Source organism: Ursus arctos, unplaced genomic scaffold (genome assembly GCF_023065955.2).
Source record: "Ursus arctos isolate Adak ecotype North America unplaced genomic scaffold, UrsArc2.0 scaffold_1, whole genome shotgun sequence".
NCBI lineage: Eukaryota > Metazoa > Chordata > Mammalia > Carnivora > Ursidae > Ursus > Ursus arctos.
The window spans coordinates 26,586,373-26,602,650 of record NW_026622763.1 but is presented as its reverse complement, the minus strand read 5'-3'; the positions used below and the strand labels follow the sequence as shown (position 1 = coordinate 26,602,650).

Here is a 16,278-nt window from a genome sequence, read left to right as displayed (position 1 = left end):
TGTTGATCGTTTACAGAACGTGTTGGCATTACCCTTCTCTTCCCTAAACTTGGAACTGGAACTGGTTAGAAATGAAGTTGCATGAAATTGAATTATCTCATGGTTCTTTGTTAGAACTTTGAACTGCTATGAAATGTTCCCTCGTAGGTGAATGTGATGAACAAGTCAAAGAGGGTAAGAACTGCAGGCCTTGGAGACTTAGTAATATGAATTGCTCTGACACTTTACATACAGTGTTATTTCATTTTGAATTTATGAATAACAACGTCTCTATAGTGTTAGAATAAAAGTGAAGATTTTTCCAATTTGCTTAAAATAATTTTATTTCAAAAAAAAGAAGAAATACTGTTGTCAACTTTTTAGATGCCCTAATTTCATTTCAGTTTTTTTCATTCTCTTTAAAAATAAACATAAATTATTTTGAGTACCTACTAAAGTTCGATTTAGTTCCACAAAAAACATAACGAAGATACTAGTATGTCCATTTACAATACAGAAAATGAGGTGCACAGAGTTGAGGTAACTTACTTAATAAGGCCAGTTAGATTTAGAGTCAAACCCAGTTTCACGGACTCTAAAGCCTAGAATCCGGTCACTAATTTATGCTGTCTTTTTTTTAAGGATTGAGTGTTACTATCTTTGCTAAGGAGATTGTCAATGTCAGATTTCACCATGGTTTTGGTTGAAATGCTCACATTATAAAAGCCAGTGTGCATAGCCTGTGACAAGGCAGAAGCCATGTAGGCTTCCTTATAAACTATCTTACCTGATGCTAATTGAAAGAGCAGAGCAAAGGCCCACCACTTCCAAACTCCACTTCCTTTAGAAGTTGCACGGATTTAAAGGAGTCACGCAAAGGACCATTCAACTCCTCAGAAGAAGCTGGAAGCAGGGGTGCGCTCCTAATGATGGTACCTCTGTCTCTTTCCTGCTCTGCTGGGGAATTATTCTGGTCGGACTCATCTGCAGTCAGTGACGATCATACAACCAGGAAGTGAGTCAAAAGTCTGTAGTCTAGGAGTGGCTGAGAATTCACATCAGGGGAACAACTTTTAACCTATGACTTAAGTCGGAACCTGACTCTCTGAATGAGGTACTCTGGGCATTCGACCATTTTTGTCACAATATCTGTCTGGTTCATTCCCCATCTGATGGGTTTGGCATGTGCTGCCTGTAGTTCTCAGGATACCCGTGCAAGAGCTTCCTCAGCTCCTTATTGTAACACAGGAGCCACTTGGATGACATTGTCAGCTCTGGAGAGAGTTGTGAAAGGGGTAGGTTGGCAAGGTTTTGCCCTGACTTGAACCTTTAATGCTTTCTCTCTGCACCCAAATCCTTAATAGGTGACTACTGTCCGGTATGTTGAAGACAACTCGGGAAGCAAGTGACTCCTGCGAACTTTCAGGGCTTAGCCAAAACAGGTAAGTTTCACAGTTTCTGATGAGACTTTTAAAATAAACCTTTCAAGGATGAAGCAGTTTTCAGAACGGAGAAAAAGTCCATCTAATCCCCTACCTCCCCCAAAGAGATGGACATCATCCCTGACCTCTCAAGCTTTTCCACTTCTGAAATAGTATCTGACATTTAGTAGGTGCTCATTACAGGTTTTTGAGCAAAAGTTTATAAGGACTCTCACATTTCAGGGGGGTCTCATCTCTAGATTTTTCCTGCTCTGTGGTTACTGTTACTCACTAACAAGTACCACAAAAGCACGAATCTCCTATATTTCTCTTTTCAGTTCTTAGTTCCCTAGTGTTTTGATATGTCATTCTTAGCATTATAAAAAACAACTATCTACTGCTTCTGGTTTAGTATATTTGCTTCTAATTTATAATTCTACTGACAATCCTGAGCTGTCTCCTGAGGTCTTTCTGACCTCTCAGACGTGTGTCGGTAAGATGAGCTATTATGCATGCTTTGGTCCCCACTCCGTGCTAGGGATTACACCTGGTATTTTGGACGTGTCAAGTAGTTAAAACGCAGAGTCAGTCACCGGTATCTATGGAGCATCTACCACACAACAGTCACAATTCCGAGGACTGAATACATACAGGCAAATAGGAGAGACCTCAAAGAGTTTCCCTTTAACTCAGGGGGACACAGGCAATAAACACAAAGCACACGGCACTGGCAGGTGGGTAATACCTCATATTACAGAAGAGCAAACCGAAGTTTAGTGAGTCCACATCCTGCCCAAGGGCAGCGAACTCATAAATATGGGAGTCAAGCCAACTCTCCTGGACCCTGATGAGCACATTCACTCGGCTGTATCTTGTCTCCAGAGCAGGGGACGTGCAGCTCTCCCTGAGTCATGTCGAGCATGTCTATGCAGAGCCTCATCATAGGCTCTGAGAAAGGGAGATAAAGAACTTTTGTCAAACAAGCACTTAAACGTCCTTCTCCTTGGAGCCGAGCCATTTCTTGCCTGACTTGGGATGTTACAGGCCCTTTCTTCCCTACCTTCCCATGATGGCTAGTAGGTAAATTTATCCATTGGTGGGGGCCAATTAATGCCTCACCTCATTATCTAAACTGTACAGAGATTTTTTTTCCTATTCTTCCACATGGAGGGGGAAAAACACAAACTATTGGGTTGATTTAGGGCTAAGGAAGCTCAGGAAATATTCCACCTTAGTGCATCAGAGGTGTTAGGAATAGGTGGACAGTCTCCCCACAAACTATGGATGACAATCAGGTGAGGGATTGCTATTGGTACGAGCGATTCAATGCAAGAAACAGATTGTGGCTCAAGAAATGCAGTGTTTATATTATTTTTCTTTTGGCAAAAAAATCCAAATCACCCTGAAGATGGGAAAAGGGGCTTACTACAATTAGGAGGGGGAGGAACTAAATTTGAATGACAACTATTTACATGTATGCAATTGGTGGGCCATTTTATCCAAGTGAGACACTTGACAAAACTTTCCTAAAACAAACCCCCTGTTGTGGAGGTGGGACGGGGGAAATCCCCCCAAACCCCAAAAAACAACACAGCCATCCGCCAGGCAGAAAACTCTTTGCATTCTACAAAATGGACACCGGGTGGCAGCACATAATAACAGCAACTTTGTAACTGCTTCTCTGAAGACAGCTTGATGGAAAATCGTTCTTAAAAGATTCATTGCCATTATAAGACTTTGTTAGCTTGAGCTCAGGTTTCATACATTCGTTTGTTTTATATCCTACGCCCACCTCTCCTATGCCTCCCTTAGGTAATGATGGGTGGCCAACCAAAAGTCAGAGGAAAATACGTATGAGACAACATCATAATATCGGACTTTCTTGGGGGACCTGCCTTTGTTATCTGATTTGATCACACTGGGTTTGACATGAGTCCCCACCGTGGTGGGAGTGAAAGTGATTTAGTCTAGTATCCCTGACTGATTGTCCATAAAATCCCTTGGTCACTCTTAAGTGTTCTTACTCATTCTCAAACTGCTAGGTTAGGAAATTATTTCTTCTCCCTCATACTCCAAGTCTCTTGTAAGTTGCCACTGCTAAAAGTGGGCCAAAGAGACACTGAAGTATAAATACACACATCTCTGTCAGTATTACAAGAAATGCAAAATCTTGGTATATTCAAAGAGTGATATATCAGATGTCGGAAATTATAACAGAGCATATGATGGAAACACTAAAACTAAAGCAAACTTTTAGAACTTAACTTCTGTATTCTGTACTATCCAAATCTTCCCTCCAGTCTTCACTACTGAGCGTAAAAGGAGAAAAAGACAATTCAGCCTGGAAGAATTTACTGGGAACCTGAGCAGAAAGTACTAAAGAAAAAATAAGTTCACATTAGCAGGGTACTTCGGCATCATGTTCTAAAGGAAGTCTCTTCTGAGAAACAATTGTTAAAAAGAAAAGAAAAGAAAAGAAAAGAAAAGAAAAGAAAAGAAAAGAAAGAAAGAAAGAAAGGGAAAGAAAGAAAAAGAAAAACAAAGGTCTCACAGTTCCAGGCTCTGGGATGAAAATGGGCACTACTAGACAAACACTGCACTACCTTCACTCCTTTTCTTCCCATACCCCTCTTCTGCTCATCTTTTCACCCCCAAGTACTTTCCATGCCCCAAAGAGCAAAGCAGAGGGACAGCTAGATGTGATCAGAAGTGCAGAACCACAAGTGAGATGATGAAGGGCTAGGCATGAAGTCAAAGTGACAAGTGTATGTGGAGACATGGTGTCTACACTGTCAGGTGCCTTTTGTAAATGAAAGTATTGAAAATAGCTTTTCACTAGGGTCTCACAGAGCTTCAAAGGGGCTGGGGCTACTTCTTTTTGGGGATGGAAGTTCCAAAATGAAGGAATTCCAAAACTTCACCAGAGAAGTAAAACATATTTTCAATGTTAACAATTAAGAAAATTAAAGTTGAGTGATGAATGTATTCAGCTTTCAATCCTGTCTGTGTATCAGTGGTAATTTATAGAACACCATTTCAGGGGCACCTGGGTGGCTCAGTCGTTAAGCGTCTGCCTTCGGCTCAGGTCATGATCCCAGGGTCCTGGGATCGAGCCCCGTATCGGGCTCCATGCTCCGTGCTGGGAGCCTGCTTCTTCCTCTCCCACTCCCCCTGCTTGTGTTCCCTCTCTCACTGGCTGTCTCTCTCTCTCTCTCTCTCTGTCAAATAAATTAATTAATTAAATATTTTTTTTAAAAAAAGAACACCATTTCAAGACAAGGTTAAACTTATGGCCCTTTATGAATGTAAGATATAGCCAATGAGTTCTCCTTCCTTTTACCCACTCTTGTTCATATTCAGAGAGAGGTCAAAGTCTTCTTAGAAAGAGAGAGAAAAACATATAAAAGAGGGAAGTTAACAAAAAGGAAAAGGAGAGGAAGGAAGGAAAATAAAAACACAATGCATGACGGGGATAAGATTTCATGGAGTTTTTAACAGAAAACTTTATAGAGAGTAATAAAATAATGTTTGCTAAGTGATAATTGAAGCCCTTAGTACTGTTAATGGTATGAAATAACAAGACAGTTTTTGCTTCCTGGCCCTAAGAGGCTTCTAACAAGAGAGAAAAACCTAACCTACTTTAAACAGAAGACGGGGCTAAAATCTGGTACTAACTATACATACGGTAAGGTTTGGGAGAAAGGAGAGGTTAATACCAGTGATCAATTTTCTTCATTTGTAAATTTGAAAGTAAAATAATAATAGAGCTTATCTTAGAGTATCATTTCAGTATTACTGGTGAAGCATTTTGCTAAGTACTTGACAGAGTAAGCATCTAGTAATGCTGTTTATTAACACATTAAAATGTATAACAGATATAAAGTACCTTGATGAGTGGGCAAAAGGCAATCAAAAGACATTTATATTAGAAATACAAACTATAGCAATCATGGTATACTATTTAATAGTTACTAAATTTTCAACGGGATAAAAACTATACAATTTTTTAAGGTTATGATTAAACTGACCACTTTGTTGCTAGCTACAAAAACACACCGACTCTTTGGACAAGCATTATGGCAATACATAACATTAAAAAATGGTTATGTGATTTAATCAGGTATTCCGGGCTTCGCATTTATCTTAAAAAATAAAAGAAACATTGACAAAGAACAGGAGTTTTGCTGCAATTATACTTATTTTAGTATAAGACTGGAATCATCTTAAAATTCAAACAAAAGAGGAGTGTGGGAATGGTTTGGTATATTACGGCATTACATCCACCCGGTGGGATATTATATGTTATGAAACAAGTGACTACATCTACAGTGTTCAATTCGTAAAGTGTTTATTAAAAAAAAGAACAAAGCAATAAAGAGTAAAATTACAGAACAATGTGGATCAAAGTTAGAGATTTTTGGTCATTGACTTGGAGGAGATATTGAAAAAGTCCGAAGTTGACAAAGTATCACTACCTCAATGATATTAGGAGTTCTTTCAAAAATAAAGTGAGGAGATCAACAGAAAATAGTTGAAGTTGATACCTAGGCAATTCTCCAAACGCAGAACTTGACTAACTCTAAACGGATGAGGCAATGCTCAACTGAAATGCCAATGAGAGGAAATAAAGATAAAGGCAACGTTGTAGTAACATTCTCTCACTATCAACTTGTAAAATTGAGAGTTATATAATACTGTGTGATGTGATGACGGCAGGACGAGCTCCCTTCTGCTTTGCAGGAGTGTGAACTCGGGTACTCATTCAGGAGGAAGTCTGACAGAAGCACTCAATGGATTTATAAATATGTGTATCTTATCACCAAGCAATCCTTCACTCCTGGGTATATGCCCCAAAGACAATACCTAACGGGTGCGTAAGGAGAGATATATATGTGGCTTATTGCAGGGTTCTTTGGGGGGATGGAAGGAGTTAGGGACACTTTAGGGGTCCACTGATGAGAGATTAAGTAAAATCTGGTGTATGTACACAGTGGCAAAATGGGCAGCAGTTGGAAGAAGTGAATTCATTTTAAATATATAGATACAGATCCATGTCCAAACACTAACACTGAATAAAAGTAATAAGAAACAGAAGGAAGTATATAACACAAAAGGCTTATGCAATTTAGGACACATTCACATACTCACAACTACACACTATTTACTAGAATGCCACACATATAACCACATGAGAATAAGGAGAGTGGATTTGATGAACGTACATTCTACAGGGGATTGACATGAGAATTGGAGACTGAGGATAAAATAAAACCAGAATGATGATAATACAAAGCCAACACTGAACAGTAAAATCAACTCAATTCTGTGCACCTGATGTTAAAAAAAAAAGGAAACTAAAATGTATATAGCTTTAAATGAAAAAAAGCTGAAAGAATGCATAATTGTAGGCAAACTGATTGAAATAACAATAAAACAGAGTACAAACTAATGTTTATATGAATTTAAACTAGAGCACAAAAATGATTTGCAAACTGATTAAAGTAACAACAAATGAAACAAATACAAAATGGTATACACACTGATTGAAACTGCCTGAAAATGTATTCATGTGAGTGAGTTGGGGAAAGGGCCTTGTTCTGTTCTTTTTTTTTTTTTTTTCCTTGACATCACCCTCCAGGAAAAAATTTTATAAGGATGGTTTACAGGCAAAACCGGGGCATCATCTTTATTTTCTGGGATTCCTTTCAGTATCTCCTCCTCTTTCATGCATGAGGCTTTCCTTTCAGCTCTCACCTTCTCTCCCCTACCAAGCCCCAGTGAGAGCTGAAGTGGTAACTCAGACAGGTCCTTGGGTCTTTTTCTGTCCCTCTTTACACTTTGTCAGCACGTAACTGGTAAGGTAAGAGAGGGTCTTGACTTATTCATCTTGGGAAGAGTCATTTCTACACCGTCAGCACTACTCCCTAGAGCTGGTGTAATTGGGAATGAGGTCCAAGGAAAAGGAGGACACTAGGCTGAGTTAGCCAAAGTCAAAACACCCTGTTGCTCTTTCAGAGCCCAACTCCTTAAGTCAGATTATCCACTGAGGTGGGGACCAGTCCAGTCTCTTAAAGCAGCTTTGCATTTGACCTTCCGTCCTATTCATGTCTCTCCTAGACCCTTCAAGGGAGTGTGGCTGCAAGGTTACTACACAGAAACAGTGTAGAAGGGGGTTCAAGGCCCTGTTTACTATCCCAGAATAAAACACAATATAAGCCAAAAATAGAGTTCGTTCTAAATTAAAATAGCTCTTTTAAGCAGCAGAATTATGGATGTTGTTGTCTCCAGTTTTACTTCTTTTAAATAAATATATACATACTCCATTACAGGCAGCAAACAAAAGCATACTTTATGGTCTACTGTTGGCAAGAGTGCCATTCCAGTAATGAATTGCATTATACAATTAACAAGTGTCCCATTGTATCGCTAATTAGTACATTCATCCTTTATGATGTTAACTGTTAATAATACAGTCATAAGTAAATGCCTTGTCTCCCAATTTGAGTACCTTATACATATCTTTGTAGCTTGCATATCACCTAGCACAAAGCTAAGTACATAATAGTATGTATATGAGAAATAGGAAACATTCTAAAATGGAAATGATTATTTCTAAATATCCCAAATCATAGAGAATGTCTAGCATCTTTCTCTACATTTCTATCAACCTCATTTTTTCTTTTGAGGTTTTTTCTTGGTGCTGTTGCATGGGGAATTTTTATTTTCTTTTCTAATTTCTCTTACCGACTCTGTGTTCATTTCAACTCCAAATGTGACAATATTCAACCTTCTATCTGACGGATGATTTTATTTTCCTTTTGTTTTTCTCAAATTATTTTTATCTGAGCAGCAAATGTATTTCAAACCCCCCAATCTTCAAAAATTATGTTCTTAACGTATTGTAGGGAGATCTTTATATACTGAAAAATGAGAGCACTCATCACTTAATCTGTTAATCTCAAAAATCAAGATCCATTATTTTATTTATTTGCATGTTTTTTTTTAAGATTTCAAGTTCCAGGGGGACAAGAAGCACTTCATTTAATATTATGTGCAACAATATAGAATGTAGTGCTTTATTGGAAAACTGTAATTATATTAAAAATAATGTGGATCATAGTGATAGCAGAGGGAAATATTCTCGTCTTATGCCATAGGGCCTTCCTTTCTAAACAGCACCAGTGACACAAGTCGAGGAGATGGAGAACTATCATAGTTATCTAAAAGTGAATTCAGGAACTTTTATTACCTTAGTTTCTTTCCACCATCTGCAATTTTAGCTTTCTGAAGATAACCTTCTTTTTCAACCATCTGCAAAAAGAATGCATATATTAAAGCTGTGACAAACCCCTATGCATTATTATTTTGAATGAACCTATGCTTTCCAACAGTCATTGCAGTGACGGAAGTTTCCAGTCATAGAACTTCATTAATAATGCATATATAGCTTATGGGAAGTGCCTGCAAGATCATAGTCATTACAAGCTGGTAAATTCCAAAAGAAAGATTACAAAGAGTAATGTGAATGATTCGTGAGACGGTGATACACCTTTACTCACTTTTCCTTCTGGGCATTGAAGTCACTTGCTTACAAAACTGATTAAAAATGGCAAAACAAAAACAAATTTAATGCCTTCCTTAATTTTACTGATCATCCTTAGAAAACTTCTTCCTTTTCACTTCCAATCCTCACCACCGCATGTATCTGCTGAGGCCAGGAAGTGGAAAGAATTCGGTGGAACCAAGTATCTGAACCAGTTGAACCATGGAAGGCATTTAAAAGAGTGACATTTCATGCATTTTGTTCAGTCACCAAGAAACACTGTTATCTTCTTCCATAATGTGGATTTGCTTCCTTTCCTATTTGTATTTATTGGCTCTCATTGCTAATACAACGGCAAGTTTCTTAAAGGAGATTCAATAATTTATGATAACTTTACAGAGGTTTAGGTGGAGTTCTAGGGTAAATAAGTGTACAATGCAAATTGTGATGAGTTGACTCCCAGCAAAGGCTTTAATAGGCGTTTTGATTTCTGAGCACCCTATTGCCACTTTCCCTGTCTTTCCCACATACCCTTATCTCAAGTCCTTACCCTGTGTTCCATCTTTTCACTATGGATGAATTGCCCTTCAACCTTCTTCCCTGCGTAAATGCTAAAAGTTTTTAGAAGTCATATGCCTAAGGCCAAGGACCACAGTCCCTCAATGGCACACTATATGCTTTCCCCTGATGGTAATACTCCACCCCACCATGTCTCCAACCCATAAACTCCTAAATACATTAAATCTACTTTAAAATGAAATTTGTCTGTCTATTGTTAGAGGGTCCTTCCAAGATTCCTCCGCAATCCCCTTTAGGTGCCCCTATCCCAAATCCCCATTTTTATTCTGCCATTACCACTAGCATAGCACTTATTTGGTCATATTGTAATTGTCCATTTACAGTAGTGCCCCCTTATCTGAAGAAGATACCGAGACCTCAAAACCCCCAGTGGATGCCCCAAACCGTCTGTAGTACCAAATCATATATATGCTATGTTCTTTCCTATACATACATACCTGAGATAAAATTTAATTTATAAATTAGACACAGTAAGAGATTAATAACAATAGCTAATAATAAAATGAAATAATTATTATAACAATATATTATAATAAAAGTTAGGTGAATTTGGTCTCTATCTTTCAAAATATCCTATTGTACTATACTGACCCTTCTTCTTGTGATGATGCGAGATGATAAAATGCCTACATGAGGAGATGAAGTGAGATGAATGGTGTAGACATTGTGGCATAGCATTAGGCTACTATTGACCTTCCGATGAGATGTTGGAAGGAGGATCATCTACTTCCGGACTGGATGGACCATGAAACCATGGAAAGCCAAGTCGTGGATGGGGGGGGGGGGGACTACTGCATGTGGTTGTACCTGCACCTGTGCTGTGATTCTACCTTTCACACCCAGAGTCCCAGCACCTACAGTACTTGCTGACACCAATAATCATAATTATAAATATTGTTTAAACAAATTAGGGGATTCATGAGTGACTATTTTAATGTGTTTAAAAATCTTTATAGAAAACTGAAAAAGCCAAAAAATCAATCTGCATATGACAGGTGAAAGGAAGAGATATTTGGGGTAAATGAGTTGTCCCAAACCACTAAGATTTCACCAGTTAATGAATTAGCTATTTACAAGACTCACTCTGATGTAGGTGAGATCTTTTCTGGCTTGTTCATTATTATATTCCTAATACATAGCACAGTATTTGCCTTTTAAAATCTATTTGATGAACACATTTTTAGTAAATAATGATGAAGATACTAATAATGATTCATAGCAAAGTTTTTTCACATATCTACATTTCTAGAAAATTTCTTCCACTTCAGCATGTTCTCTACAGTCTAAAAGTCTACAGAGGTTTCTTGGGTAATTTTTAGAATCATGATGTTCAATGGTGCATTTTTTTGTACTTGGATGCATCTATTTGTTTTTCCCACCTTTCATTCTATATATATTGTCCTTTTTTTCTCAGTGCCAGAAAATTTTGTTTGTCTAACCCCTGAAACCCATATAAGTTCAGTGTTTAATTCTGGGCATTACTGGTTTCTACAAATGTTTGAAAGAAAGATGTTTTCAGTAGCAATTAGCATCACAGAGATGGTCCCTTCTAAGTAATGTATATTGAGAAATTCTGTTGTGTAACCGTAGACAGAATTCATTGTTTTATTAAAGCTTTCTCTTGATGACAATAAAATAGTTACCAAAAGTCTGAATTTATCTATCAAAAAGCTACAAAGCTTCTCAACCCATCATAAAAATCAATGCATACATTCTTAATTAAGAATATTGCCTTCCCCCCACTCCCCAAAAAATTCACTAAAAGACCACTGGGTGGATATGTAGTGCCCAGAATGTATTATTGATGGACACTTCTTTAAAAAGGGAAGAGAAATTCAAAAGGAAAAAATTAATACGCTTTCGGGGAGAAATCAACACAAACAGGCTTGAGATACATACTTCAAAATTTTCTCTCCTTGAATATATAAGAAATGTTTCTCCAGACACTCCTGGGCCTTTTCAGGATATTGAGATTGAGGCCAGGGGCTGGATTCCTCAGGTTAAGTTTCTATCAGTGTGACATCATTGTCATCAAATTGGCTGAGCCATTTCCCATGGTCTTGGGTCAGTCCAATAGAGTTTCCAGCCATGGACACAGGAAGGCCCCAGAAAAGGGAAGAGATGAATAGCAAGTTAGTTTTCTTCTCCTATATCACCTTCCAAATTCCAAGCTGCTTTTCAGGTCACTAGAAGTAGCTAATAATCCTCCTATTATGTACTCTTTCTATACTAACTACTACCATACATGTGTTTACATACCTACATGTACTGACATGTACTTATACACATGTACAATCATTCTGCATGTGTTCCCATTTCTGGGATCAGATGTTCATTTCTCTCAATTGCCTCTTCTATACTTCATGTACACTCATTCACTCTTTCAACATATTTTCAATTAGTAACATCCCCTTTCCCTTAAATACCAGCTGCTCTGCTCACAATGGGGCTGCAAAGATTAGGACCCTCTTAATCTTATTGGAGCTTATAGGCTTGTGAGCTTACATTCAAAATACTCGTGTTCCTCTCTTTTGAGGACTGGATGCCATACTCCCCTCTAGTCATCTCAGCAACTCAGACTAGCTTCTGCCTTGGAATAGAAAATTCTAACCAGTCTTCCTACACTGAAGCAGTGCATTTTTAAGTCTCCTGCTGGCAAGCAACAGTTCCATGAGGTAGATTTAATTACTTTATTATTTCTTGTCATGATGTTTCGAAATAACGCACCATGTTTCAGGCACTAGAAATAAGTTATTCTGGAAGGCTCGTAGGAGCTGAAAGAAGTATTAAAACAAGCAGAAGATTGTTATGTATTTTGTTTGTAGATTTATATATGGTTCCATATTAATTATTCAAATTATTCCTACTCTATGTTAATTGCATGGTATGAAGAGATGATAATCTTTAAATTACAGTTGAGTACGCTGGTCATCTGGGACTTAGATAGTCTTATCTCTAGTAATTTACAAAATTATGTATAGATTTATGCCTAAGTTTAGGATACTATATGCCAAGTTCCAGGCCAACTCAAAGTTCTTTAAAGTACAGGCATTCCCTGAACTTTGTATACTTAAGAAATGTCAACCAATCTTTAGATGCTGAATCTGGCTTCTTAAGCTATTTGTTCAATGTCCCTTAGAAGCCCTATTTAATGTTAAGTGGCAGGAAAGATCAGCAATTTGTCCAGATTGGATGCCAGCCAGTCTGCTAGCACTGAAGAAGTACTTAGCAGACACAACTGTGCTAAGATATGGATGAGAAGAATGAATGGCAGTGGGAGACCCAGATAGCACCTGTTTATCAACCTAAGTAGGAGGCTATAGACAGAAGACAACCTTTGATTAATGGTAACAATCGTAGAAGAAAGACCAGCCTGTCACCGTAAGTACAGACACCACAATTTATTATGTGAATTTATTATGTGAACAACTTCATGTTGTTCTCAGATAAAAGAAGTCGAATCGAAAAGAACAGGCTTTCATTTACACCAGTCCACCACAAGAATTCTGTTAAAATGCATCTTTATGAATAGAAATAAACTGAATCCAAGATTTTCCCCAGATTTTGATGAGAAGGGGTTGACCTTTTTTCTTTTTTTAAGAAGGGATTGATCTATAACACCAGAATCACACAGCCCTTATGCTTGACAATATTTGCTCTGTTGATGTATTTAAGTTATTGTTCTTTGCTCATTGTTCTGATTCTGTGTTCGTTGGCAACCCTCTGACTCCTAATTCAGCTCCTGAGGTCCTTCGATGTATAACATGGGTGACTTAAGTAGTCAGTATTAGTATATCTCCCATTATAAATTTATAAATCAGAGTTATTGTTTGTATATCAGCTTCTTACAAATTTCATTACTCTGAGGTAGTTCCAAGGGATCCTGATCATTGAGAAATGAAATCTTTCTGGATCCACAAAGCTGAGGGAGGCCCCATCCCTGAGCTGGAGTGAGCTTTCTAAAGTAGTGCTTCCCTGTGAATCTTTCTGTATGACTGACTGACCTTCCTCTATGAGAACTCTGCATCATCTCTTTATAACCACAACCCTGGGCCACTATCATTTTCAAACAGATGTAGCATTTAACTATTTTCGTATTTAATAGTAAGATACCTGCTATATTTTTTTCTGAACTTTTTATAGATCACAGTACTTTGTTGACAATCTTGTTTGTTTGGATGATTTCTACTAAAAAGCACACATCTGGTTATATCATTTTACCCCCAGATGCTGCTTCTCTTTCTTCTTCAATCCCTTCTTTACTTTCCACTATCCACAGAAATAGATATTTCTTCTATTGGTTTTATTTTTTAATTAATACTTTATTTTTTTAAATGGTATTTATTTAAAGTGTACAACATGATGTTTTGATATGCATAGTGAAATGATTATTACTACAGTCAAGTTAATTAGCATATGATTTCCTCACATAGTTACCTTGTCAAATATTTCTTGTGGGGAGAGCACCTGAGATCTACTCTCTTAGCAAACTTCCAAGATACACTGCAATATTATTAACTATAATCACCGTGCTATATATATTCATTCTATATATCTCCATTGGCTTTCCTTCTTGTGACATTGTCTTCAGGTTGGATCACTCTCTTTTGTGGGACTCGTTGCCTACATTTTTCTTCTCAGTCTCCAGTGATTTCTATACTGGCTGTAGGTTTATTGCAATATCAGATTGGCTGACCATGTTTATGGACTTGCAGTGGACACAATCCATTAAGAATGGAAACAAAAGCGGAGGGGGAAAAATCACCTTAAAAATCCAGCTTATCTGTACATCATATAAAGCCCTAATTTAAAAAAAAAATTAGATGCTTAATTTTAGAACTACTTTACATATCTCAAGAATGAAATAGGGTGTTTTGGCCTAACATAAATACATAGTTTACTGTGTATATACTTTTCAAGAGTGGTAAACCAAAATTCAAGTTGGATACAGTGATTACATGAAAAAGAGAGCAGAAGAAAAATGATTCTCTGTCACACATGAGCCGTGTCTGGGAAGAGCAACTAAGCCTTCTTAGAGAGGCTGGTCTTGATTTCAGGTCTCAGAGTTAGGCATGGTTTGCCCATTGCAACTTATTTACTCCCATTAGTATATATGTTGTGCAATGCTTTCACGGACATTCTGCCCCTCTCACTTTCTCAGAGGATGAGAGAACATGTTGGGCTTTGGGGTTCTGCTGAATGTCTCGAACCGTTTTTCAAATGCTGGGTTTGGCAAAGCACATGTTATGTGTTGCCAAGTGCTTTTCCCCATCATTTTAAACCCCTGTGTATTTCAAGGGAAATTTTACCCTCATGTCTCTGATTTATTTACCCCTAACTCATCAAAATGTCATCTTGAAAAAGCTGCTATTGGAGCTTTAAGCACTCCCGTGGCTTTTTTCCTAAGCTTTTCATCTTGTAACCAGTTGTTTCATTTGGCCTCCACCAAACAAGTCCAGGTTCTGCTTGGGAAACTCGCTGATGAGGGGACGTCTCTGTGTCTCCAGAGTTTTCTTCAGTCTTCTGGAGGCTTTTCTTGTATCCCACCTCTCCTTCCTCATCCTCAATTTCTTTCTTCTTCCCTAAATTATATTTCTTTTTGTCCTTGATTTAAATATGTTGCTCTTTCTTTGACTGTCATTGGAATTCAGAAAGGAATGGCCTTCCCGGTTCCTGTCTGGGCAATTTATTAGCGTAATTCAATTGTTTTGTTTTAACCTAATTTTGGTCTAGGCAGTAAGGAAGAAAGCATTGCTCAATGTTAATAGCCTTTGTTGGTGGTGGTGTGTGTGTGTGTTCTTTTTCTCTACTCTAGAGTTAAATGAAATTCATATGTGGATGGGAGATGTAATTGTAACCTGTTTCTGTCTTTTAACGGCTTCTAGTCCCCTTACCATCACCTCAAGACCCTTCATCATCTGAGCACTGCCTCCCTCTCCCTGCACCCCTTAACCCATTTCCCTCGTTCACTACATTCAAGCCAGTATGGCAGTCTCGAAGTTTTTTAGTTTTTCATTTTTTTTTTAAGATTTTATTTATTTATTTGAGAGGAAGAGAGCACAGAGGGTGAGTGAGAGGGAGAAGCAGGCTCCTTGCTGAGCAAAGAGCCCAATGCGGGACTGGATCGCAGGACCCTGGGATCATGAGCTGAGATGAAAGCAGACACTCAACTGACTGAGCCACCCGGGCACCTCTGGCAGTCTTGTAGCTTTTTAAAATGGATTAACTTTGTTCTGACCTCCAGACCTTTGCACTTGTCCTATTCACAACCTCTTCTTCAAGTTCATTGTTTGACAAACTCTGTGTATCCTGCAATCTCAATTTAAATGCCCCTTTCAAAGAGTGCTTTTAGGACTCCTTAATCCAGGGTGGGTTAGCCCCTCTTTCATAGAAACTTATTTTTCTGCTGCCATGTTTTGTAATTTGCATTTAAAGAATGATGCTTTCCTTTACTTGTTTAATACTTCTCTCCATACCTAGATTGAAGGGGGAATGAAACCTCCTTAAGAAAAGGACATGACTATTTAGCATATCACTGCATACCCCAAACGTAGCATAGCACCGAGCACAGGGAAGTCCTCAACAAATACAGGAATTAATAAAGACACTTCTGTTGGAGGAAAGAAAGGGCACGGGAAACAATAACCAGGAGATGGTTTCTATTAGACTTATTAAATTATAGAACTTATTATTAACACACTACCAACTTGAAGGTCTAGGAGGATGTTATTTCAGAAAACCTAATTTTACCTTACT

The 16,278-nt window shown here is 38.0% G+C and overlaps 1 protein-coding gene across 1 annotated transcript in view; it reads right to left on the bottom strand.

Moving 5' to 3' along the window:
- Positions 1-16,278, bottom strand: part of ARHGAP15 (Rho GTPase activating protein 15) — a 596,409-nt gene that overhangs the window by 498,275 nt on the left and 81,856 nt on the right. The window contains exon 4 of the mRNA XM_026510055.4: positions 8,650-8,711. Coding sequence (XP_026365840.1) covers positions 8,650-8,711 — 62 coding nt within the window. The remainder of the gene's footprint in view (positions 1-8,649; positions 8,712-16,278) is intronic.